Source organism: Motacilla alba, chromosome 1 (assembly GCF_015832195.1).
Source record: "Motacilla alba alba isolate MOTALB_02 chromosome 1, Motacilla_alba_V1.0_pri, whole genome shotgun sequence".
Classification (NCBI taxonomy): domain Eukaryota; kingdom Metazoa; phylum Chordata; class Aves; order Passeriformes; family Motacillidae; genus Motacilla; species Motacilla alba.
The window spans coordinates 44,067,713-44,093,520 of NC_052016.1; the positions used below are offsets into that span (position 1 = coordinate 44,067,713).

The 25,808-nt window shown below is 37.2% G+C and overlaps 1 protein-coding gene across 11 annotated transcripts in view; it reads right to left on the reverse strand.

The window, feature by feature from the left end:
• The window catches only part of GRM5 (glutamate metabotropic receptor 5), a 241,465-nt gene that overhangs the window by 28,722 nt on the left and 186,935 nt on the right, over positions 1-25,808 (reverse strand). For all 11 annotated transcript variants that reach the window (XM_038158744.1, XM_038158772.1, XM_038158791.1 and 8 more), the window contains 3 exons: positions 16,935-17,181; positions 10,968-11,136; positions 7,249-7,375 (listed from right to left, as the gene is read on the reverse strand). In XM_038158744.1, the coding sequence (XP_038014672.1) occupies positions 7,249-7,375; positions 10,968-11,136; positions 16,935-17,181 (543 nt within the window). The remainder of the gene's footprint in view (positions 1-7,248; positions 7,376-10,967; positions 11,137-16,934; positions 17,182-25,808) is intronic.

The window sequence follows — 25,808 nt, forward strand, 5'->3', positions numbered from 1 at the left end:
TCGTATAATAATTTTGCAGGTAATGGTTTCTGACAATGGCACTTTTCAGAGAAGGACAACTAGATCAAGTAAAAGAAAGATGGGAAAATAGAACTGTGAGTGTTTGTGTTAGATTTATGACCTGGATGATACCAAGACAAAAGCTGAAAAATGGTACCCAAAAAGAACTCATTCTTGTCAATGGCCATGACAATGCCTCACAGCCTATCTCTTACACTTTATCAACATCTCCAAACACCTGGAAAATTTTCTCTTCTAGCTGGCTCACAAATAAGTAGAACAAAGCCAGCAGTCTTGTCCTGTGGTGTCTTAGTGTGCTGAGGCACTAAGGTGATCTTTGGCTTTGGTGGAAAGGCTGTCTGGACCCATTCCAATTTGGAGCAAGTGTTGAGTCGTTCTGTGCTCAAGGGTGCCTGGAGGTCCACTAAAATTGGCATAAAACTGCTATTATGCTCTGCTGGCCAGAAAGATAGCCAGTGTGGAGCAAGACACCAAATATACATGTGAATAGCAAGATGAGCAGATAGAAAAAATTAGAATTCCATTTAACATGCTAGGGAAAGGCTTTCTTGAAGGACCTCCGAAAATCACCAAGGAAACACAGATCAGGGTGTCTAAGGATTTTCTGAAAAAAAATAATTTCTACTATTTTGGAAAAGCCTCTAGCTACTTCATGGATGGACTAAATTTTGCCATGAACAAGGAGAAGAAATGCTCTTGAAGGCCTGACCACTGCCATAGGTCAATTAGTAGGTCTATTAGTGTACTGTCCTCTTTCTGTAGAGGCAAATTTGTCCCTTGTTTCTGATCTTTCATATTGCATTAAAATTGGTTCGCTGGGAGAAGAGTTTACAGATATAAAGTACTATATTATAGACCATATTTTCTGAGGATTTGATTCTTAGCATGGTTTTAATTTGTTAGTACAACCTTGACACTGAAAAGATGCCTTCAGCATCCATAAAAATGTACTTAGCACTGAGAAATCCCTGCCCTGGTAACCAATACAAAATACATAATGAAACTATTTTCAAAGGTAATCTTGACAGAATAGGGATTGTGAATAGGATCAACTCTGAAAAGTGAACGTAATTCAATAACTTCTCTTAAGTTAACATGATGAGCTAAAGCTCACTGAATCTGCATATGGAGACTAAAACTGGCAGAAAATTAATGCTAGTTTAGTAAGTTCTAAATATTTTTTAGTTGGATTTAGCATTCTGGTCAGCAAGTTTGACCTGTTAAAATAGATTTGGTTTCCTTGGTAATTTTTCAGACATCCTTCCGAGGTTATCCGAAGTCCAAACTTCAAGGTTGAAATGCAAGCAACAACCTAACCACATTTTAGTAATGAATCATTCTTCATGTGGTATTTAGCACTCATTATTCAAAATCTATTTATAATATGAAATTCAATATTTTATATCAATGCTTTTAATTTTTTCTCTCACTATAATCCCAAAAGATGGGAGAGGGATCTCTTGATTAGTTATTTAGGCTTCCACATTTATGGAAAGCTGAGATAGAAAAATGTCAGCATCAGAATAACAATCTGCATAAAGCTGATGGGGTAGCTTCTATAATTTGTACTTTTTTTTTCAACCCCAACATTATCCAAACAGAGGACTACACTCTCTAGAGTCCTGGGGGACATATCAGACCCCTGACCTTCACATGGAATCTGGACCCTCTGAAGGGAGAGAGGACATTACCATGTCAGAACTTTGTTCAGGTGCTATGGTAAATTACTGTTGTCACCAGTCCTTTGCCCTACTCTGGTGGGATGTTTTAACCTTGCTACAAAAGCAGGGCAGGCAGAGGTGTCTTCTTAGCTGCTGCAGCTTCCAGACTGGCACATTACTGAAACTATCAGCAAAGGTGGCTTTGCACAGGCAATGGAGGCAGCTGATGACTGGGCATGCGTGTATTCTGCACCTCTGCAGGGCAGGATTTGGGATTGGTCACATCTTAAACCGTGAAAGCTGGAGCACCTGCAGCTCAGGGGCTTGAGTCCCCAGTAACTGGAATATGTAGATTTAGCTGTGCATTGAAGTAAGAGGTAAGGCCATGAATCTTAGAACAGTACATTAAAGTTACTTTGTGACCATATGGGAAATTATTCCTTAATTACCCAAGTATGCAGAATGATGGGAACAACAGATTAATTACAACAATCAGGTCTATCCTTTTGCCAGCTCTACTGTTTTGATTTAGGTTTCACTAAAAAGTGCTGGCTCTGTGTGTTGTAAATGTTTTGTTCCAAATGCAAACTTTCCGTAACATAAAGCGCAATTACTAGTGGATTCTTCTGGCTTTGCTGGCGAGTTCCTCTTCATCCAGCCAGGAAGACTCCAAGCACTGCTTGTTGAGCTCAGCAATATTGAATGAGCTCACTAGAGCCTGAAGTGATGTGTGGCTCATGCTGGACTGGAAGCTGAAGTTCACACCCTATCTGGAACAAGCAATTGAGGGAAGAAAAGTGTGCAAACCCAGAAGAAAGGGAGCAGAAAATGAGATCCTGGTTATAATATTGCCACCTGAACCCTTAACTCATCCATATATACCTTTTCCAAGAGGAATAGAGTGAAAGTGACTTATGGCAATGCTTATGAGTAAGAAATAAAAAGGAAAGAGAAATAAAGGGCACAGAAAACAGGATATTATCTCTGCTGATGTACATTTATAACACTAGAAATAACCAGTTGAAAATTGTATTCTTCTACCCTCAGTCTCAACTATAGCCTTAACAATTATGATCAAAAGCAGGATCCTAGTAATTTTTCAGTAGAAAAATCAATGTCAACACGGACTAGATTGTGTTCTGACCTGTGTCAGACAATTGCTGAAATCACCCATGGCTGCAACATTTTTGCAAGAGGGAATACGAGAAAGCAGTCTGATGGGAGCAAGCAGTTACCCTTTGAAAATATTTTGGGCAAGAGATTAATCACCTTTTGCTTGAGTGAGGGGCAGAATCCAGCCTTATGAGACAACTGAGGCTCAGACCCTGCCACACACATTTTTCAGTCCTTTCCATCCAAAGGTTTTTTGGATAATCCATCTCTTATCTATCACTTCCAGATGGGCAGCAAAACCATACTGTTATCCTGACTTTATTGTACTTTATTTGGTGAAAACATTTTTGTAGCTATAGAAAAAAAATACATATTTCTGATATATACTCTTACCCTTGAGTGGCAAAGAAAACATTTCAAGAGGTGTAAATAGTTAAGCCCCTACTTTCACGGGAATCCAATTAAGAAAATCAAATAGTCAGCATATTTGGAATACACAGAGACTGAGAAAAATGTCAGTACAACCTGAAAATAATCCAATTGTCACTGAAATTAATATAATTTAATTTTCTTGCCATTCCTGAGGTCACTAGGCAAAACTTTGGTTTTGGTATTTTTGTATGCTGTCCTTGAATGTCAGAAAGATAGAATAATTGCTTCTTTCTCACTTCAAAAGGTCCTTAAATGTTATTGGTAAGTGAACCAAGATGCTTCTACATACAATGGAAAAGCTCTGAGACATGGAACAAAATTTATTTGTTCTTTCTAGAGCACCATTTTTGGATGCAGAAGGTCACATCCTCAGATTCTCCTAAAGCTTTTGAAAAATCAGCATCAGCGTTGGTCATCAGCACTAAGAAAATCCCTCCACCTAAACTTGTGGAGTGTCTATTTCTCTTTCAGCTGCTGTGAATATAATGCAAAGAAGAGCTCTGAGGAAGAGAGGAGTGACTGGTATATACTTCTGGACTTAAACCACTGAATTCCCCTGCTGTAGCTGAGTCTGTGGCTCAGCCATGTTGGCCACATTAGTGTGTAAATTGTGTAAATGGATACTGCCAACACAACACATGAGGACATAGAAAGGCTACAGCAGATTGGGAAGAATAACTTGATATTAGACCTGGAGAAAGAAAATTACTTCTGGTATATGTTTGGACAGAGCATCTAAATCTTAAGAAAAGGAAGCAACTCACTAGGTTTCTGTCCAAGTAGGAGCCTGATCCCTGGGGAATTTTGCATGCAAAAGCAGTCTGAAATTTGTGACAAAATTAAATATAGACAGTTAACATTCTCTTTCTTGCCTCACCTTCACTTCTAGGTAGAGACATTTTCCAGTAACTGATTTAATCAAGAGAAACTCTTGTTCCCACTTACCTTTTCCACTACCTTTGGATTCTCTGTGCCTTCCTGTACTTCAGCACTTCAATGTTTTTTTCTGTTCTGAGAATAATTTTGTTTTCCTACACATATTGCATCCCTTCTGTCTTATATTGCATCCCTTCTGTCTTTCCCCTGATGCATCTGAATTCTGATATTCCATAGGTGGCTGAAAAAGTGCATCAATCTGTCTTCCTTTCTGTCAGTAACATCCCTCCCATCACATGTTTTTTTTAGTGCACTTTGTGGCACAAAACTGATGCTGATCACATTGAGCATAAGAAAGATGTAAGCAATGTTTTGTTATGTGAGCCAAGAAAGGATTCAAAATAAGTTTTTATCCAAGGTCAGATCTCTGGCAAACAGTGAGGTGCAGCTCCATGTTGAAAGCCATTTCAGGTGCGTGGCTGATAAATTTAAAGGACTCTCATCTGAAGGTGATCATGCAGGGAAGACATTCTAATGAGGTTTTGTATGTGCAGCATTGTGCAGCTGACATTCCCTAGGAAATGGCTTTATCAAGCAAAGAGACTTAGTATGCTGCAGTATCAGATGTAGGGACATTTCAAGGAGATTGCTGTATACTTTAACAAAGAGAAAGGAAATTTCCTTGCCAGAATACAAAATACACCAACCTCTCCTTATTTTTAATGCACATTTATTACTAAATCCTATGTTTTAAACAAGATTGAGAGGCTTTTTTTTATACAAGCTCAAAAGTTGGCACTAGGAATATGATCATTAAAAATACAGCTCATTATTTTGTATGGGTAGGCTGGGAATAGATTTCTTAAAATCACTTTGTGATACAAAGTTAAATAAGACAAGATCCAACCGTCATGCTGATAATGAGCTGGGTGGGGACTAGGCAGCTCTGATGTTGTGGGATGGGTGTCCTATTACAAGGAGGGTACATTCCACCAGCTGTGCTCATGAAGGCCAAAGAGGGTTTGGCTTCCAATCAGGGCCTGCCAAATTTGTGCCTGGCTGAGGAACAAGTGTTAGATCTCCTGAGGAATGTGGCTTGGCAATGATGTCAAGCGTTCCTTTGTGTACAGATTGATTTTGGTCCCCATAAAGGCATAAAATGCATGTCTGAAGCCAGACAAATGGTTTGCAAAATGTAATTTTGCAAACAAACACAAAATGTTAGCTCGTGTAATGCACAAATCTGTTGGCTTGAGTAAAAATACAATTGATTTCCTTAAAAACAATCACTGATAGGTGGAAAACCATTGTCTCAGCCTATGAAAGCTTTTGAGGGGCCAATGCATGCCACTTTTCCATTCTGAGGCCAAAGTGAGACTTTCAGAGGGTGAATCCTCCCACAAGACCACAACACCGTGTCATGCTTGAACCATGGAAATTTGTTTGTCCTGGGGAGCCAGTTCAGAGCACAGAACCTGAGGGTCATCTTGGCAGCCTAATCACTCCACTTTGCCTTACATATGGTATTTAGTATCTAATTACACAAACTTCACCAAGTCAGTGGACAGTTCCTTCCCACCACTGGTTCTCTGGCTTCTCTGTTGACACTTGGAGCAAATGCGCTCCAAACTGACTTGCAGCAGTTCCTTTTTTAATGGTCTATGCTGGGTAAAACCTCAGGTGCTCACCTAAACAGGGGCATGAACTGGGATTTACAACATCTTAGACAAAATCCCCGGAGATTGAAGAGCTGGCAAAAACACTAGTTGACCTTCATGAACTGACCAACCTGGTGCAGTAACCTGGTCCCTGCAATGTGGTCTTTGGAAGCTTCTGAGAACTGTACCTCACATTGTAACCACACCCTCAATACTCTGTTTTTGGGGACACACGCAGCCTGTTCTCTTTTTCTCCCCTTCTCCATTCTCCTGGCACAAGAAATCTTTGCCTGAGAGAAGATTTTGCTGGCTGGTTGCTGGTTGCCCAGGGAGGCAGAACTGGAGGAGCAGGGCTATGGGAGCATAGATGCAGCAGAACTTGAAAGTCCATTTTACTGCTAGTCCAGTTTTCTCAGTTGAAAGATTTTTTTTTCTTAGGGAAAGTGTCATGTTTGACATTGTCTGAAAAGTACCCCATCAGTTTAATGGTTAAATGAATTTTTTGCAATGATTTAGTAGCCAAGCTCATTTATCACAGCAATGCAACAGTCCTTAAACAGGAAAAGATTAACTTTGTAAATAAAAATCTGCCTAGAGGCCAAGCCTTGCCCTATGCTCTCCCACTTACAGAAATTCATGCAGCAAACTTAATTTTCCTTTGTCTTCCCTCACACCTCAACGTGCTTCCCCTCATCTGTATAAACTATATGCAAATCAGATTGTGACTTCTAGAAAAAAAACAAACCTGTCTTTTCTCCCCTTGTCTATACAAAGCCTGGCACAGTGAGAACATGATCCCTGAACAGTGTTTTGAAGTGGTTTGTGCTCTGAGCGTTTGAATACTTGAATTCTGTTTCTTAGTCATAAAGAAGAGAGGCTGTGGGACACAATATTGGAGTAATTTATCTCCAGAGAAGCCTAACTGGTATTCTGCAAGAGCATAGAGGTCTATGCCAATGCAAGGATGAACACTGTGTTCCAGAAGACTCTGATGAACAAAGGACTAATGCAAAGCAAAGTCTGTTTGGAGAACTCAAGCTTTTAGCAGCAGTAGCTACAGCAACTGAATCAGAACTTAGTCAGATTAAAAAAGAAGGTAGGGCAGTACTCCTCTGCCTGGGAGGATAATAAAACTCTTAAATTCAATTTTTCTTAATAATTTCTCTGATAAGCACTTATTTTCTGTATAGGAAGGGTAAGATCTGTATTACCAGCTAGAGTTTAGGATAGGACGGAATACAAAATTGGGACTTTTATTTCAAGATTAGTAATTCAGGTCTTTAGAAAGGAGTTGAACTATGTGAATAATTTCTGTATCAGATTCAGGAGATAAATATCAGCTTCAGTCCAAATTTTAGCTTTATCCCCATGTTACCTCTGAAACTCCCAAAACTATCCTCAAAATCACCTGTATCTGCCATTTGTTTCTTCAGCTCATTAGATGAGCACTTTCATTGACAACACAAGCACAACCTCAACTCACTTACCTGTGAGGTCCTCGTTGGGCCAGGAGCCAAGCTGGCAGGCTTTGCATGTGTATTCATCAGAGACATATTCATTTTCCTTACAAGGAGTGCAGGTCCAGCAGCAACTTACTTCTCCTTTACGGATCACCTGAGACAAAAATTGACATTTTGTTTTAGCAGCATGAATGCACATTCATACTGACCCAATTGTTAATTCAATTTTTAAATTTTTTTTTTTCAAATAGAAGAGTTCTTGAAATTTAATTATTCTTTTTCATTATATGTTTTCAAAGCTAAAATGTGACTAAAGTTCTTTGTTCTCCCATCATGTAAGTACCAGCAGAAAGAATCCACCAATCCCAGAGAAGTATAAGTGGAGGTACAGGATGACAAAAAAGATGTTTTTTTTTCCCTCTTAGACTTTGCAAAGCTGTATAGATGTCAATGTACCTGCAGAAGTCAGTGCATGATAGTGAAGACACATAATTCACTCCAATGTGGTCCATACAGAGAAACATATCAAAAGTACTATGTTCCTAAGTGCTGGTTACCCAAAGAGTTTTGGGTGCTTATTTTTCATCCCATAGTAAGTGATTTATTAAAAACTGTTTTTTCCAGACAGAAAATTGAACATGCTTTTTCCAGAATTATTTAATTCCTGAATTTCTAATTACCATTTAAAGGTGAGAATCTTATTTTCTCCATTCTAACATCTGACCTGATTACTCATTTCATAATTTACTACCAAATGTTATTGCATGCTTAGGATTGAAATGCAGATTTTTAAAGATCCTTATTAATCATCTCTGGGAACATCTGTGCTTCTTGTCAATATGTTTTCTTTTGAAATAAAGTATTTCCAGTTTCTCTCCTCTTCCCAAAAATTTACAAACAAATACTCCCAATTACAGCGTAAGAGGTTGACTTTGTTTTATCTTTTGCAATGATGAATTCAGAAAGTGTATTTAAAGCCAAATGTCTTTATTGCAATTTTAATTAAAAAGACAAAACATGTAAAAGCCCATAATCAAAAAGAATGGAATTGCTCTTTGTAATGCAGCAGTGAAAAACAAATTCTATTATCTAATTCTGATCACCAATATGGGGACCTGAAAAACTTCAAATTTTGTGGTTTGGTTGGGGTTTTTTTTTGTTTTTAATTGTAGAGTATGAAAAGAAAAACAGCAACACCAAAACAGTTAAATTAATGGAAAGGCTAGAAGAGCATAAATGATTTATTCTGCAAGAATTGAGACTAGAGCTACTTGCAAAACAGAATATCTGTCCTCCAGAATAAATCAAATTTTGGGATATCTTTCATCTTGAAATAGAATGAAAAACTGAAAAAAAAGACAATTTTTTTTGTATTTGGGAAAATAAAATTTTAGAAAGCTTTTACTAATTTTAAGGAACATGTTTTGATTACCTTGACACATTGTAAAATCTGTAATTTTATTTTTATAAAATAGTCAAGAAAACTAAATGGCAAAATAAAAACCCTATGTTATTATCAAAACACCTAAAATTCTATATGAACAGTTATTTTACCCTTTTCCATGCAACTTTCTGGTCAATGAAGATCTTCTGTGAAATACTTCAAATTTGGCAAATCAATCAGGACACTGGTACACTGATAGAACTACCAGAGAAAGATTATGTATCCTCTTCTAGAAATCAAGGTAATTGTTCTTCAAGACTCAGAGTAAAGTCAGACTTTTTTTTTGTGTTAAATTTTTTAGCCATTGATTTCTTAGCAATTTATTCATCATTTTATTTTTCATTTCCTGCATGATTCTTTGTTGTATTTGTAACTGTAAATTAATTTTTCTGTCCCTTTTAAGAGAAATAATTATCTTTAAAAAATATTATTTTCCTTTTTCGTTGCCATCTGTACAGTCTTTTGAACCTGTATTTATTTAAATAATCATATGTTCACACTATTTCAAATGTACAGAGTTGGATTGTATTTGGGTTTTTTCAAACCCTGTGGATGGATTCACCATCTCTAGATGGATTCTATCCATCTGAATGTTGGATAGCATTACATTCAATGTTTTAAATTCCTCCATAATAATTTGGTCACAGAGAACTTTGCAGGAAAACCACCACTGAGTTTGGTAGGGTCAAGGTCCCACCATCATCTGTGAAGACCATGAAGATAAAGATTGTCAGGTAAACTCTGAGATTTGTGATCAATAATGAAATGAGAAGTAAACAGAACCTTTCTGACGCTGGATTTCAAGCATATATCTAATGTGTGTGATGACTTGGCTTCATAGGGAAGGATCCTCTTGAGAAAATCCTTGGGAGCATGAGCAGAAGGTGGAAGGTGACTGTGTTAATGAAGATCACAGATACTTCCCTTCAGTTGTGTTGTGACAACAGGTCATAAAGGAACTCAGAGCAATGCAGTTCTGAAGATGTTAGCTGTTTGTCCACCTCTGTCCTCCCCATGTGTGACTGTGCCTGGAGCAGGCTAACAGACCCGAGTTCAGTGACTGTGAGAGTAACTTGTCCCACCTGCATTAATGTGCATTTATGTGTGAGAACACACCTGCAGAAGGTGTGTTCTCATCAGAACCAACTGTCCCGTCTGGGTGTCTTTTACCATCAATGAAGAGAAAGAAGTCGCTCTACACCAAGCTTGATCTCAGTTGTTTTCAAAGCCTACACAAGGGTGAGATGACTCCTCATCTGGAATAGCATATTATTCATAAGTCTGACATAATTCCTTATGTTTACACTGGAGACAAATACAATTGGTCTGATGAAACTCACTTAAATGACTCTGCCATAGACTCATTAGTGAATTAAACAGGGTGACCGTGTCCTAAAACTCTGTAAAACTCAGACTAAAGAGATTCACTTTGTGTTGCAGAGACTGGTCATGCTCCCACCAGCCCCTCTCTGCAGCTGCTTCCCAATTTTCAGTCACGCTGTTTTAACACATGAGAAAATTGAGCTTCCAGTAAGACTTGTCAGAAATCACACCTGATTTTTTTTATGGTTGAACATGCCCATCTCTTCATTCCACTGGCTTTTATATAAATGACTGCAAGGTAAGCTACAGACTTGCAGTATTTTAAATGTTCTGCAGGAAGCATCATGGGATGCTGAAGGAAAATAGTGTGTAATTAATATATGACAGATTCATCCACACTCCTTGCTTACTGCAGCATGGAAAGAGAGAAAGGAAAAATAAAAAAACCTGTAAAACAAAGAAGCAGTAAAACAGGTATTATTACAAAATATGTTACCTATATTTCCTGAAGTTCGAAGTAGTCATAGTAGCTGGTGTTTTCTGATGATGCTACAGACTTAAGGTCTGATTAATAACGTTCCAGTCTGGGTGACTACGTCTAGCGTTGAAATACTAGCAATTATTATTTATAATTTACCTGCAGTTGTACTGACAAGTCCCAGTCAGGGATTTACACTCCACTGAATCAGATGCTCTAAAAATACGCATCAAAAAGCCTCCAAACAATACCTGTTTGAAAGCATTCAGAATATAAATTAAAAAAAGAAAAAGTCAGCAGTCTACAGATATAGGAGTCAAGAAAATGTCAGCTTATTAAAATAGTGATATGATTATGATAAGAGTAAGATCTAAATACATGTCTGTACATTTTAATTTAAGTGTGGGATACTATCTCCATGTAGAAGTCAAGAAAAAACTTGCTTTCAAATTTCAAGGCTGTGCATAATGCAAGACCGAAGCAAACGAAGAAAATATTTACCTTTATCTGGCCTTTTTCACAGGGTTCACTGCACACAGATCTGATGATATTACTTTTCTCTGACCATATTTCATCATCGTCCATTTTCAGCTCACCATTGTCCCAGCTGCCAACATTGATATAATCAAAGTAGTCCTTCCCCATTTGTTTAAAATTCATGATTTCATATCTTTGGAAACAGAAAGGGGAGACATAGCTGAGTTGAGGAGAACATCATGAAATATTTCAAATTAAAGGAACACCATACAGTCAAAAATCAAGTATGTTGGAATGAAGAAGAAAAAATTTAAAGAATTATGACTACAGTACCCTTGAGTATCTCACAATAGTTTCTGTAATATCATAATCTTGCTTTTCCTTTGTATGTTAAGTTGGGGGGTTAGGGTGTTTTCTTTTTTTGCTTTTTGTTAAGTTTTGTTTTGGGTTTATTGCTGGGTTTTTCTTGTTTTGTTTGTTTTTTTTTTTTCTATCACCATATAAAGTTCCTTGAACACTCTGGGGTTAAGTAACTGTGTTTCTAAGAATGACTATTTATTTAAAGAAAACAGTAAAATGAGTCAAATAGAATTAAATCTGTGCAACTTCCAGCCCTGGAAGCCAATTGCATATGGAGCCCCAATTCCCCCTATAGCAGATGTTGAGTAATCTAAGCCTATAAAGCCAATTCTTAACACTATGTCCTCCTCACTGTCTGCAGGTGCTTCTTCCCCTCCTGAGGGAAGAAGACAATAGATAAACTCTCAGAATGAGGTAGAAGCAACCTCTGTGTGATCAAAGGAAAGTTCCTGTGCTGTAAGACTGCAAGATGAAATTTGGTGTGGCACCCAGAGGGGAATCAGGCATCACTCTTAAGGCACAGAGTCCAGGGATCTTTCATTTTTTTCTTTCCCTTTTCTCTTCTCCAACATTGGATCAGTAAATACTGGTCTTTTCCATCTACACAGTCATTTTTATGTAATTCCTTGGTGATTGAAACACATTTCATTCCTTGTACAATATGATGTGGAAGAGAAAAAGTACTCATGACTCAGTCCTAGGCTGCTTTTAGGTCAAATATGGAGCTCATCAGAGTTTTCAGTTTCATGTTCCTCTTCCTCCTACTGTCTCTTCAGTTCCCACACTGTTGCAGAAAGTCTGTGGAGCCCTGTAGGACTCACTTTCTCCTACAGCTGAGCACCAGCCCTCCTTTCTGCCATACAGGCCTGTTCTGTTAGCACGTTTTTATAAGGCATGTTTGAAAAGTTGGGCAGCTCCTGAAGAAATTATTCCATGCTTTTCTTTGCCTCCTCTTTAGTGGAGTTGGAATGAATATGTCTAAGCAATATGAAATTTACTGATGGAAAACAAGAAAACAATACAGACCAAGAAGGTTAAGAAAATCTTGACTTTAGAAAAGCTGCCTCATAAACAAGGAGACATCTTTTTCCTGTCTGTAGGCACCAAATTAGTCCTGAATGCAAAGCATATAGACAGGGCTGCATTAAGAGTGGTATTGTAAGAGTGTAAGTTATGAAGTTCAATGTACAAATGAGGAAAATATCCTGCTCATTAAATCAAACAATCTCTCTAGTAAGATATCCTGCTGGATTTAGATGGAGTAATTTTCTTCTTAACAGTGTCTGGTATAAGTTTGTGTTTTGGATTTGTGCTGAATACAGTTTATAATATAGAGATGTTTCTGTTATTGTTGAGAAGGATTTCCACAGGGCCAAAGCCTTTTTGCACTGTCAAGTTGGCAAGGAGGTTTGGAATGAAAGGGAAGTTTAGAGGACACTCAGCTGACCCCAAGTAACTCAAGGAGTATTCAGACCACATGACATCATACTCAGTATATAAAGTATGGGGAAGAAGGAGGAAGGAGGGGATGTTTGAAGCTATGGAATTTGTCTTCCCAAGTCGCCATTATGCATGATGGGACCCTGTTCTCCTAGAGATGTGTGAACACCTGCCTACTTAGGAAGAAATGAAAGAATGTCTTGGTTTGGTTTACTTTGCTTGTGTGGATGGCTTTTGCTTTTCTTGTTAAACCATCTTTATCTCAACCCATGAGTTTTCTAGCTCTTGCTCTTTCAGTTCTCTCCCTGATTCTGCTGATGCAGGACTGAGCAAGCAGCTGCAAGGTACTTGGTTTCTTGCTGGGGTTAAACCATGACAAATACACAGATATTGCTCTTAAGTTTTGAGGAAACACTTTTAAGACAGACAGGCAGAAGCCATACTATATCTAACATCAGTATTTTACCTGTGCTAATTAAAAAAAAAAAAAAAAAAACAAAACAAACTACAGGAAAACTATTTTATAGTATTGTCCATCTATTGGTCTCAAGATGCTTTGCATCATGAAAAATTCTGTCACAGCAAGGATTCAATGCCAAAATCACATGCAGGGCAGGATCAGGACTGCAAGCAGCCTCTAAAAGGAAATGAAAGTGGAGTCTGACTGAATGGACAATGTGATATTACACGCATTATATTGTTCTTGAATCTTTTCAAAGAAAAAGAATTAAGGGTATGTAGAATAGAATGAAAAAATTGTTATACTTCTAAATTTTGGAATATTTCACTTTCCTTAGTGTATAAAGAAGGAAATGTCCACAGCTTCAACAATGTTCTCAAAGTTGGAGATATGAATTGCAGACTGACACAAAGTAATTGAATCCAGATAACAAGCACAAACCCAAAGAACCAGACTTGTGCACAAGATTATAAACTAACTTTTTTTCTGAGATTCACAGCCATAGTAACAGTTTGTCAAGGATTAAACAGACTAACCAAAAAAGTTAGTACAGAAGCCACAGTAGAGCCATTATTCAACACTGTGAGACACTGCTAAACACCTATGAGTATAACTTTGTTAAAGCTTTTAGTTTAGGGTTTCATGGACAGACTAACAAAAGTACTGCCAGTGTTTGACAGGCCACAGAACCTAAACCAATGATCTCCCCCAGTAGTAGTTCCAGTAGTAGTTCCAGTAGTTCCAGTAGTTCCAGTAGTTCCAGTAGTAGTTCTCCCCCAGTAGTAGTTCCACGCATACATCACAAGGGGAATACTGGAAAGGAACCTGACAAATTTTATACAGTATTGCCTCAATAAGTTTTGTCTCTCTTCTCTGTGGAGAGCAGCATTGATGGATGGGTAGAAACAGCCAGATTCAGAAAGCCCATTGCTAAAACGAAGGCTAATGAGTCACTGGTTCCCTGGAGGTTCCTTGAGATAATACAGGGACAGTTTGTCACTTTAGGATAGGAAAGACCAGATGGTACAATAGCACATTTCCAACAGTGCTCTAATCACTGTGCAAAATACTTGTTTCAAAACAGAAGCACCATGATGTTGCTAGGAATACATATTTTACTGGTAGCACGGTCAAAACATCAGCATCTTGTTTTTTCTTGCCTGTTCTTCCTTCCTCAATTTCTTCTTTAGAGTTTTGATAGTATTTACAGATAATTGTTATCTTCCTGAGGAATCATGGCTTTCATACTCTTTTTTTTTTTTTATTTCCATGTCTCCTGACTCACATAAAACAGGCCCTACACTAGACTGCTTAAAACTCAACATACACATAAAGGACTTTGAAATAGGGTCAGGATTCAAAACATCTTGTAGGATTAATCATCTGTTATATAATCTCAAAACCTTTTTTCTATACATTAAAATCCTGAGCTATCTAGGTCAGAAAGGCTTTTTATGTTCTGATTTCCTGCTTAACACCACCACCACAGTACAGCTGTGAGGATTTAAAGTCCTGTTTTACAAAGTGAACATGGAGTTATCAGTGCAAGGGAACAGGGCAGATGAGTTGCTCCAGTATGACTGCACCATCTCCAAAGTCTTGCAAATAGTGTTTGACGATGCTTAAACGACTATAAATGACTCAAAACCTGGAAGATAGAAATGAAGCTTCCTATAAAATCATCTTAATCATGAAAGAGTACATTTTGACTAAATGTTGTCTGACTTAAGCGCATAGACTGGATTTAATGATGTGACTATTGTTGGACAAGAGGGGACAAATAACTATGATTCAAAAGAAAGCAAATTCTGGTACCACTTTGTAACCACACAGAGTTCATTAGTTTGAGTAGACACAAATATCACACAAATCCAGGGAAGCTGGATCTTCTTAAAGTTGGCCTATCGTGAGGTACACATTCCCCATGGTGTCCCCATGCTCTTCAGGGAAATACTTATGTCCAGTTGTGATTGAACAAATTTCTTCACATGATATAATTTCTTCATCATCTTTCTTAGAATTTAAAAATATCCAAGATATTCAATTAAATTCCTTGCAACAAATGGTGTTAAATTGTTCTTGTTAAGAATGACAACATGAAAAAAAGGAAAGCAAAATATGTCTTTGCAATATTTAGATATTGTTATTGATATTGTCAATTCACATATTTGTTTTTGGCAGGTCACACATTGCTCATTAATTGCAGTCACTTTTATACAAGAAACCAATTGGAATGGGGTAGGATATAGTCCACTGCATCTGAGAACCTTTAAAACAAAAAATAAATCCTTATTAAAAGTCTGGGATGTCTTTAAAAAATAATTTGGCCAGAAAAATTCAGACTTAACACCTTTCTTCAAAATTCAGCTATTTGTAAAAATAGGAACATTTAGCAGAAAACAGCCTTGCTCATGTAAAAAAAGCTCTGAAAATAAATTTCCATTTGAAATTTTCCTATTGTTTCCTATTTTCCTATTCTGTCAGTTTGTGCCTGAGTTCTCCTGCTAGCTCAGAGTGCCCTTCCTGAGAGTCTGAGTACGAAGAATTTGAAAATTTATGTCTCCAGAAACAGACACAGACTGCTGTGTAGGTGGCTGTCCTGCTTGCTTTTGGGAAGAATGCTGAATTTACAGGTTTGCAAATAGAATGAAAAAAAATCAGGTTTGAAATCACAGAAATTTTTGGAAATGTCAAAATATTTTGACCAATGAGTTTAAATTTTCCAACCCATTTCCACTAGGAAGTTAATGATTTCCTTTTTGTTCACATTAGCAGGAGGAGACAAAGTTTAAATGAGTATATAGGATAAAATTTTTCTCCCTAATCATCTTTTATATGGCACCAAAACAAAGATGTTTAAAACCTCCCAATAATGTGGGCATAATGGGTTATCTCAAACAATACTGGAGCAAAAGCAGTGAACAAGACAGAAAATACATCGAAATACAGGGAATAAATATACTTTGAATACTGTCATACTTGCTGTTCTTCCTCTGAAAATTCAGTAGGCAGAAACCCAGACAAAACCCTACCTCAAGACTATTTCCAATGTGCATTTCTATGGATACATGTGTCATAGAAAAACTTGACTTGTATTTCATAGATGTATGTATACATATTTATGCATGCTATCAGCAAAATAAGCTTTGTTTCAATTCCATTTGTCTTAGAGCAGCCCAGTATGGATTGATAGCTTAGTGTGTTATGCAAGTGGAAAAATTTCATTTGGAATATATGTAAGCAAGTTTTTAATAATTCTGATTTAAAAAAATCCCACATGCATCAGTATAATATTTCTGATATTGTTGTAGCTTTCTTAATAAGAGCTAAGTCTGCTATGATTGTTTATAGGTCAATCAAACACATATACTAAACACCCACATAAAGAGAGAAATAAGCTGTGGTGGACATCATGATCTACAAACATAAAGGTCTGAAAACATATTGTTTTCAATTATAATACTTTTAAATGGTACAGGTGAAAATGCAAATTAATGCAATGCAAATTATTGCAAAAAGAAACTTTTATACCTGAAATTCCACATCTTGAACTTGAAATTCCATAAAAAATGCACAGTAAAAAAAAAATCTGTTTTTGCAAAAAAAGAACAGGAATCAGGAAATGTCAAACTCAGAGTATGAGACCTTAGCTCTGTTGTAAAGTCTGTGCATACCTACTGCATACTGTTAGCATCTCTGCTATTAAACAGTTCGACAAATGTCAACGTTACCTTCCTGGTGAGTCACCATTCTCATCAAACAGGATCATGTCCCCAGAGACCCCGGTAAAGTTAGTCTTCATGAGGGATTCCAGGAGTTTCCGACCATCTATGGGCTTCATGGCATCACAGAGGCCCACGTAGCCTGGGCACAAGGATAGCTGCATGTTGTGGAGCCCATAGGCCATGGAGTATATTGCATTGATTACAAAGCCCATCTTGGAGTCCTGAACATGCTGTGTCCTCAGAGTCATCTGGCCTGTCAGGGAACAAACAGAGGGTTTAGTGAATAGGACTGGGATACAGCCAGATCTTCAGACATCTGCTGGTTGGTGGCTTAATTATTAACAGTGGGAAAAGTATTTTAAATGTCTTAAATAGCTCATAAAAGAGATTTTTATTGGTACATATGATGACCATGTTAGAATGAAAATGAAGAAATTAAAGTAGAGGTTTTCTTTAAATATTGTATTATCCAGATGATGTATTTCTCTCTGCGGCTCATCAGCTCACCTCACCTATGTTGGTTTTTAAGTTCTGCTCTTTCATGTGTCTTTTTAAAGCATTCACCTTGGACATTATAACATAATATTTTAGGGAACCCAGAAACTTCTCTCCACCTTCAGAAATCTCTTCAAACCCTCAGAAATGTTAGTTGAAGTGTAAATGCTAATAAGAGGTTTATTCCCTAGAAACCTTATAAAAAAGTTCCACTTCTGGAAAATCAGTGAACTCTGTTGCCCAGAGAAGTTGCCAAAGCCCCCATCTGTGGCAGTGTTCAAGGCCAGGTTGCGTGGGGGCTCTCAGATGCCTGGTTTGGTGGAAGGTGTTCTTGCTCATGGCAGAGAAATTGGAACTACATTATCTTTAAGGTCTCTTCCAAGCCATTCTATAATTCTATGAAAACATTTTTGTTTCAAAGACATGGAGCTAATCCTGTGCAAACAGAATGACCTAGACACCATCCCTTTTCTGTACCAAAAATTCCCCCCAATATTTCTGCTACTTCTCTTACTCCTCTCTCTTTATCAAGTGAGGATAACAATGCAATACAAACTAATACATTAAAATATCTGTGAAGGGTTTGACAGTGTGGGTTAGGCAATGACTCTGTTTAGCCAGAATTGGTGAATCTTATTTTATTTGGCTTTCAAAACATGATGTTTGCATTTCTATTCTCTATTTATGCTTCTGTAAAATACACAGAAAAAAAATCATTCAGCAGCACCTTGAATACCTTTGTTTTTTACAGCACACTGTTATTACTAACACAGATTTCCTCTGTTGACAGCACCAGGCAAACTAAGGAAGGATAGGTTGGAGATTTCCTTTCTAGCTGCATTCTGGCCACAAGATCTGGGGAAGTGAGAAGAGTCAGAGATAAAACAACTGCACCAATGGTGCTGTATATTTATCTGACACCTAGAGAGATTTGTCTCTGGAGGCAGAACAAACAAAAAAGCTCTATTAGAACATTTGCTCTGCTTTTATCAACCAAGCAGCGACCCTAGGAGCTAGAGAGTCTCTTGTGAGGGTACCCCAGAGTAAAGGGAGTGCAAATAACCTGTCCACTCCATGAGAGTCTGTTTGCCACAGAGGCATTAATGAGGGGCAGGGATGGTGCTCACACCTGCCCATCTGAGCTGCAGAGACAGCACAGTCTGAGAAGTATTTTATGCCATGAAAAGATTGAGGCTCAGACATTTTTTTCTTTAAAGAAATTAAGACTAATATATGACTCTCAGGGTGGCACTAATCTAGTTTAACAATATCCTTCCAGAAGACAAGAACCCATTCTGATGGGTAGACACCTTTGGTGGAAAAGGGTAAGACTCTCCAGGTAGTGATCAATTCTGTCATAAAGCAGCTATGACTACATACAAGCACACCTTTTCAGTGGTGAAGGAGAAAATCACCCCACAGTTCTAATCACTAAAATCTATTGCAGCACTGGAAACACCAGAAAGGGTAATAAAACACATAGTTTGAACTGAAAAACACTGTGTAGAGGTCAAAAAGTAAATGAGAGAACTGAAGGATTCTTTTTTCCCCTGTGTTTTATGTAGAAACTGGCACCACCATTTCCAGTCAAGCTCAGGAGCTGTGATTATTAACATTTTGGAAGGCTAAACAATATGAACTTGAAGTATGTTAATGAAAAAAAAACCAAAACTTGGAAAAACACACAGTACTGCTCATTTGTTCTGTTCTACCAAGGTATTTCTTTTCCCTAATTAAAAATAATAGGCATAAAAACTGCAACAGTGGAGTACAAGTAAAACCCATATTAATTGAAATTAAGTGGAAAATTGAACAAGCGTATTACATTGCAATACATAAAGTTTGTTTTAACCAATTATTCATCCACAAAATTAGCACCTTGCACACCATGCAGTTAATTATAGTAGCCATTAAAATGAATCAGATTTTCATTGGCAATATTATTTATCATAAAACAATATTTCAGCTGCTTTATTGCATATGATTGCTTAAAAATCTAATAACTTACTTCTTAATTCTTACTCTCCACTGGGCTTTGTGCTTCATTTTTATGAAATTATTATTCTGATTTTCTTTAAACACTGAACCTCATTCCATTCACCTGATGATTTATAATGAGGCTGCTTAGCTCTTCCTAGAAGCTGCTGGCAATTGTCAATGGAGTTGTGAGGGATTTAGCTGCTGTGAGAATTTTAATATACTTCCTGCAGCTGGAGAACACATTCACCTGAGATATTAATTGCCTCACTTGGCTTTATAGGGGCAAATTCAACCTTCCAAGGTCAGTTTATAGTACTACAAGATTCTGTATTTAAGGGAAAATCACAAAAACTGACACAAAAGAATTTTTTTTCTCTTTTTATTATATTGTAATAAAGCCTTAAAAAAATGCCAGCATTAAAAGACACCAAATCAAAACCAAATCTAAAAGTTACTTTCCACCCATTTCAAAAAGTATTTTGGCATGTCAGACTTGAAGATATAAGTAACACTTGCACCAGTAACCCCAGCAGTGGTTTTAAGGGAAAGTTGAATATACAAGCTAAAAGTAGTCTCTCACTCAACAACAACAACAAAAAAAGTAAAAATATTTTAAATCTATCTCTGCAACAATTATGATTTAGGAAGCCTTAAACACATTGTTCACTCAAGAGTTCTTGCATATTGGTCTTGCTGGAACTCCAGCACATATTCTTGCCCTTATTACTCATCCATGAGTGCTGTCTTCAGTCAAGAGCCTTTCCTGACACAAGGTCATGACATAGAAAGGTGGCATGGATGAATTTAATGAGGACGACAGTGTTTGGAATATATCAACCTATTTATGAATCTATGCTAAAGTTTTCGAAAGGGCATATAGTGATAGGACAAAGGGGAATGGTTTAAATGGAAAGAGGTCAGATTTAGAGGAAGAAATTGAAGGTTGTAAGTCACGGGAACAAGTTGCCCAGATTAGCTGTGAATGCTCCATCTCTGGAAGTTCAAGCCAGGTTGGATGGGGCTTTGCTCCAGTGGAAAATGTCCCTGCCCATGGTGGGGGACTAAAACTACTTGATCTTTATGGTCTTTCCTTTCCAATCCAAACCATTCTATTCCATGATTCTATTGTATGATTAACTGTATGGAAATGGCCCAGCACTAAGCTCCTCATCCAAATTTGTTCTTTTCTGTTGTCAAGTCTCCAAAGCACACAAATATGTAGATGATGAAAAAGAAACATGTTCTTTCACCAATAAAGTGATTCCAACTAGCAACAGTTCATTTCTTGGATCTATTTAGAAACAATTAGTGTACTTATGGGCAGTGATCCAAGAAAGCACTTATGGATGTTGTTAGTCCCTGTGCATGGTGAGCCAGCTCTGGACTGCTTCCCATGCTCCAGAGCTACTCCAGCAGCTTCCAGAACTGGTGGTCCTGGCTACCAGTGAGACTAATAAAATAGTTCTTCTAAGAATGATCCCCTCCTTCCAAATATGGAAAAACAAACCAAACCAAACCTACATCTTTGCATCAAATTCTGAAATTTGGCTACTGTTTCTAGTACTAGGCATGAAATAAGCATTCTTCAATATATTTCATTATTTTACAGATTTTTGATGTAAAGCTTAATTCCTTTTTTTCCCCCCAGGTTTTTACCCTCAAGGAAGATGAAATACAAGTTTTTTTTGCTTGTCAGGTTGTGATACTACAAAGCCTCATCAAGCCAGAATGATAAAGAGTGCAAAATCATTGTGGTTTAATATGGTTTTTCTGTTTTTCTGTTTTTCTTTTTCTGTTCTCTGCTTTTTCTATCTTTTCCAAAGATGACAGTACTTTGCATTTTAAAGAATTAATAAAGGGTAAAAGGAAGAGTGAAAATACTTTACATTCCAAGCAATCCTCAACCCCTTTATTTCTTTCCCTGAGGGAAAAAAGGAGAACAAAATATGCGACACAGAATGGGAGAATTTTTTTTTTTAGTGCAGAGCAATTTGTTTGCTTTGCAATGAGTTTAGCACTGAAATTAAGGGAAAGCATTAGTGTTTAATTATTATTATTATTATTATTATTATTATTATTATTATTATTATTACTATTATTAAAAATTCTCAGTGATCAAAAGGTTGTTTATTACAAAGTCATAAGAGGCATTACGATGAAAACCACAGGCATATCCTACAGTCTCCAATTATTTCATAATGTTTCTCCCTGATTATATCACAATTTAGTTTCTATACCATTTCCATAAATGTGCCATTAAAATATTCAGTGATTCTTTGTGCTAAGTTTTGTACTGAGGGACAAGAGGCTGACAGAAATGAGTTCTAGTTTTGCTGGCTAAGATGTCCCACATTCACATTCTGCTCACTGTACTTGAAGTCTATCAACCAATGTGTTTTCCTTTATTTTCTTTTCTTTGCCTTAGTGAATTTCTTAGAAAAAATCAGGACAACAGGCTAATCTTTCCAACAAAACTATGGTATTGTCTGACTTCTGCAGGATATAGTATGTGGCTTCTTAGCTCTGTCAGCAGCCCACGTTGTTCCTGTTGTGCTCCTTGGGAACACATGTAATGTTCCCTGGATCTGTATACTCTGCATGACATGCCACCAAGTCAATCATCCCAGAAACATGCACTGAAGAAATGTGTGGTATCTTGTAAAATAGAGGCAAGGTTGTACACAAGAACCATATTTTTCATATCTAGTTAAATTGTCCTTGTTTAAAGATATAGAAAAAAGACTGATTTTGGAACCTTTTCCAGAGTCTATTATCAGAGCTTTCTAGCAAAGCAATGTGAAATGATAAAGTAACTTTCAGTTCTGTATAATTTGTAAGGTTCTGGGAGTATTTTTCTACTAAAAAATCGATTGCAGTAGTTTATTTATTTATTTGTTTTCCTATTTTAATTTATTGCAGGCTCTTGGACTGAAGAAAATAGGTATTTTTTGCTCTATGGGAAATTTTATGCAGTTCAAATATCCTTTTTTGCTGGGAAATGTAATTTTGATGCTGAGGCAAAGCATGTAGCGTAAAACTGAAACAATGTGAAGGTAAATTAAAAGCTTGAAACAAAGCTTCTCAGTGTTACTGAGATAAGAAAACAAAAAATGACCCATTTTAATGCTGCTATGGAACATAGATTTGAGATTTGAGATTTTACAAGGAAGTACCTTCCAGTACAATTCCCTCACCCAATGTTTTTGACCAGTTCTAACTCACTCTTAACTGAAAGCCAGTATCAGCACTGTTGCATTTTACACGTTGAGTAGCACCTAAGTGCTAAGAATGACTGAGGGACCAAATTCAATGTATTGAAATCCAGAGATTACTTTGAAAAGCTTTTTTCAGAGTACTTTGTTGACTTTGGTGTTTTATATCTATTTAAACCTGCATAGTCTTGGCGTTCTCAGAGCGCTCACAAATCTGATGAGAGCTGGACCCTCATCCCTGGGTGCCCACAAAACAGTGGCAGTCTGGCTTCTCTTGTCAAGTTCAGTATAATCAATAAAAAAGAGTATCAGAAACAGGTAGTCCTAGGAGAAGGTAAGTAAATAGATACCTATTTCTCCATATAATTTTATTAAGAGTACTGTTTTTGCTCTGCAGATTTCATTTTCTTTGGTCACAAATTGGAACAAAGCTCAACTGCTACAAGTGCAAAAGTACATTAAATGATGGCATAAAACTCTCTGTACTTGCAGACATGCTTGTATGATGTATTTAAACCTATATAGAAAGTTGAGCTGCTGAGAGAAAAGAATGGCAGGAGCTACTCCAATTGAAAAATCCAATATGAAATGTATATAATCTGAATAAATTTAAGGATAAGTTAATTTTTAAGGCTAGAGAGACATGATCCAGATAGTTTTCAAGGCTCAGAAAGGCAGTTGGAAAAGGAATTGCAATATAAGGAAGTCGTATTAGGTGTATCATCACATACATCTAATATGTTTGTGGAAGAAATCAGGAAACGTGAAGGGAAGGAAAAACAAATGTAGTTTTGTGGTCAGACTTTGGAGGAGTTTGATGAAGTCTGTATCAACGAGGAAATTCAAGATATTAAAATGTTTGAGTTACAGATGTGTTTAATTCAGAATCAATTCATATCAAAAAGGCTTTCAAAAACATAAACCAGAGCATATAGCAGTTTTTAGTGTCACACTGCTTCTTTCTCTGAATCAAAAAAATAGTAACATGCCTGTGTGGGCTCCTGGCTCAGATTATATCAGACTGCTAGAAAATTCAGATCCAGATTTATGCCTTACAGCTGATTTGCCTTTGGAAATTTCTGGATCTGACCCAGCATCACTGTAAAAGCAGTAATAATTGTGTTTGAGTTCCAGGTCTGAAATGTGGGGCATAAAAATGAGGGCTGGACCACAATTTGGCTTGCTGGTGCCCAAGCATGAATATCAAACTGAATGACACACAGGATTTATTCTGGAGAATTAAAATGCTTTCTAACTCACTGTTTAAAAAACAGAAATTAATTTAAACTTTGTTCTGCTTTTATTTGCTGTCCAAAAATAAAAGTATATTAATGTTAAGTCGGAGGAATATGATGTTTAAATGTGACACATTCCTTGAAATGTGGAAAATACCTTTCCGTTCTGATAGCACTTATGTTTTGTTGGCTGAGTTCTGATCAAACCAATTTTGGCATTAGAACCTACATTTAATCAACAGATTTGCATGTTGCAGTGCAAAAGACTAGACAGTCATGTTTTATTCTTTCATTCTATCTGGAAACCCAAAAGGGACATTTGTTAAACCAAATTTCTGTTCATCTGAAACCATGGACTTTCTGTGTATCCTTTTGTACTCATTAAAAATAGCTGGAACTGGATGAGATTCAGCAAACAGGTAGGTATTTTTTGCACTTTTATTTTATATGCACTTTTGTACCTTTAGCATAAAAAAATTTTCTTGTATTTGTGCCAAATTTCCCTAACCTCCCTTTCTGCAAATAAACTCATTCATTTTTAATCCTCTTCTCAATTGCTTGGAGATACATTGGTCATCCGTCTTTTATGAGAATTTTTACACCCTCAGAAAAAGCACCTTTATCTCAGAGAAGCCACATGGTTAAACCATGAATGGAATTTGGGATTTTTGCACCTTCTAAGATGCACTCAGAATGCTGATGCAAATCTCCTTTTCCTGGGAGCTCTAACCAGGACACCTGTACATCACTGTGTGTTCTTCCCTATAAACCTTGTCACAGGGTCCTTGCTCCCAGCCATGGCAGACATAAGCTGCTTTCCTCACTATCAGTGCCCTCTATGTCTTGTTTGTGGCTGACCTTTGTCTGTGATGACCCAGCCCCCATAATTTCCCTTTGTTTTCTACTTCACTGCTTTGAACTGCAGTATTTAATGTCAGGACCCTGCTGTAAGTACCTGCACAAGTGACCTATGACCTCCCTCCAGATTCTTGTTCCCACTGTTCCTTTACATGAAACTATTTTTTTTTCTTAAGTCTGTGGCCTCTGCCAATCCAAGTAAGATACTGCAGTGCTTCAGCAGCATCAGCCTCTATTTATTTACTCTTTATTGTCTATGACTTGGATCACAGATACTTGGGATGTGTATTCTGGTATTGCTTGGGTTTGAGTGAGTATCACCATAAATAATGCTGTTCCATCCATGCCTCAAGCTCTTGCACAGCATGGGAAAAATAATATCACTCAACAGTGCAGTCAAAATAAGTACTTTAACAGACTGGTAAATGTAATAAATATGCTTCTGGTCCTGGTGACTTTGAGGACTTGTCTTTTTCCAGTACTGCCCACTGAGCCAGAGCTTCACCACATAATTATGTTGGGTTTTGTCTCTGCTTGGTATTACGATGCATTTTTTAAAACACTCTCACCAAGATGAAAAGGTACTAGGAATTAGAGGTCTGGTGGGAAGTCTGTCTGAAAGAAAGCAATTGCATAAACATCTTGTCTTCAAAAGTATAAAGGCAATCAATACCAAGGGATTAGATTAGCCTTTTGAGACCTGAAGCTGGTCATTGAGTGGAATTACTCATCTGGATCAGCTTGCACACCTATTTATGAACTTCTTTGACTTATGGCCTTGATATTAAAAAAATCTCTGACTGGTACTAGAGGTGAAACCAACCCCAAATCTCATAAAATCCCTAGTGATTGGAGGCCATTAAATGTCTCCTTTTACACATGCATTTTAAATTCTTTGTTCTGACTTTTGTTCTTCAGAGGTGGCTTGTAGCGGCTCTCCTGTGCCATGGAACTGATTACACTGAAAATCAAGTCAGATAAGTCTGTGAACTCACTTTCTGTAGTGCTCCAGCTGGGCAGAAAATCAATGTTCTTAGCAGCAACAGCAGTGACACACATTTGGATTAGGCAAATATGCTCTAATCTGCAAATGAAAAATG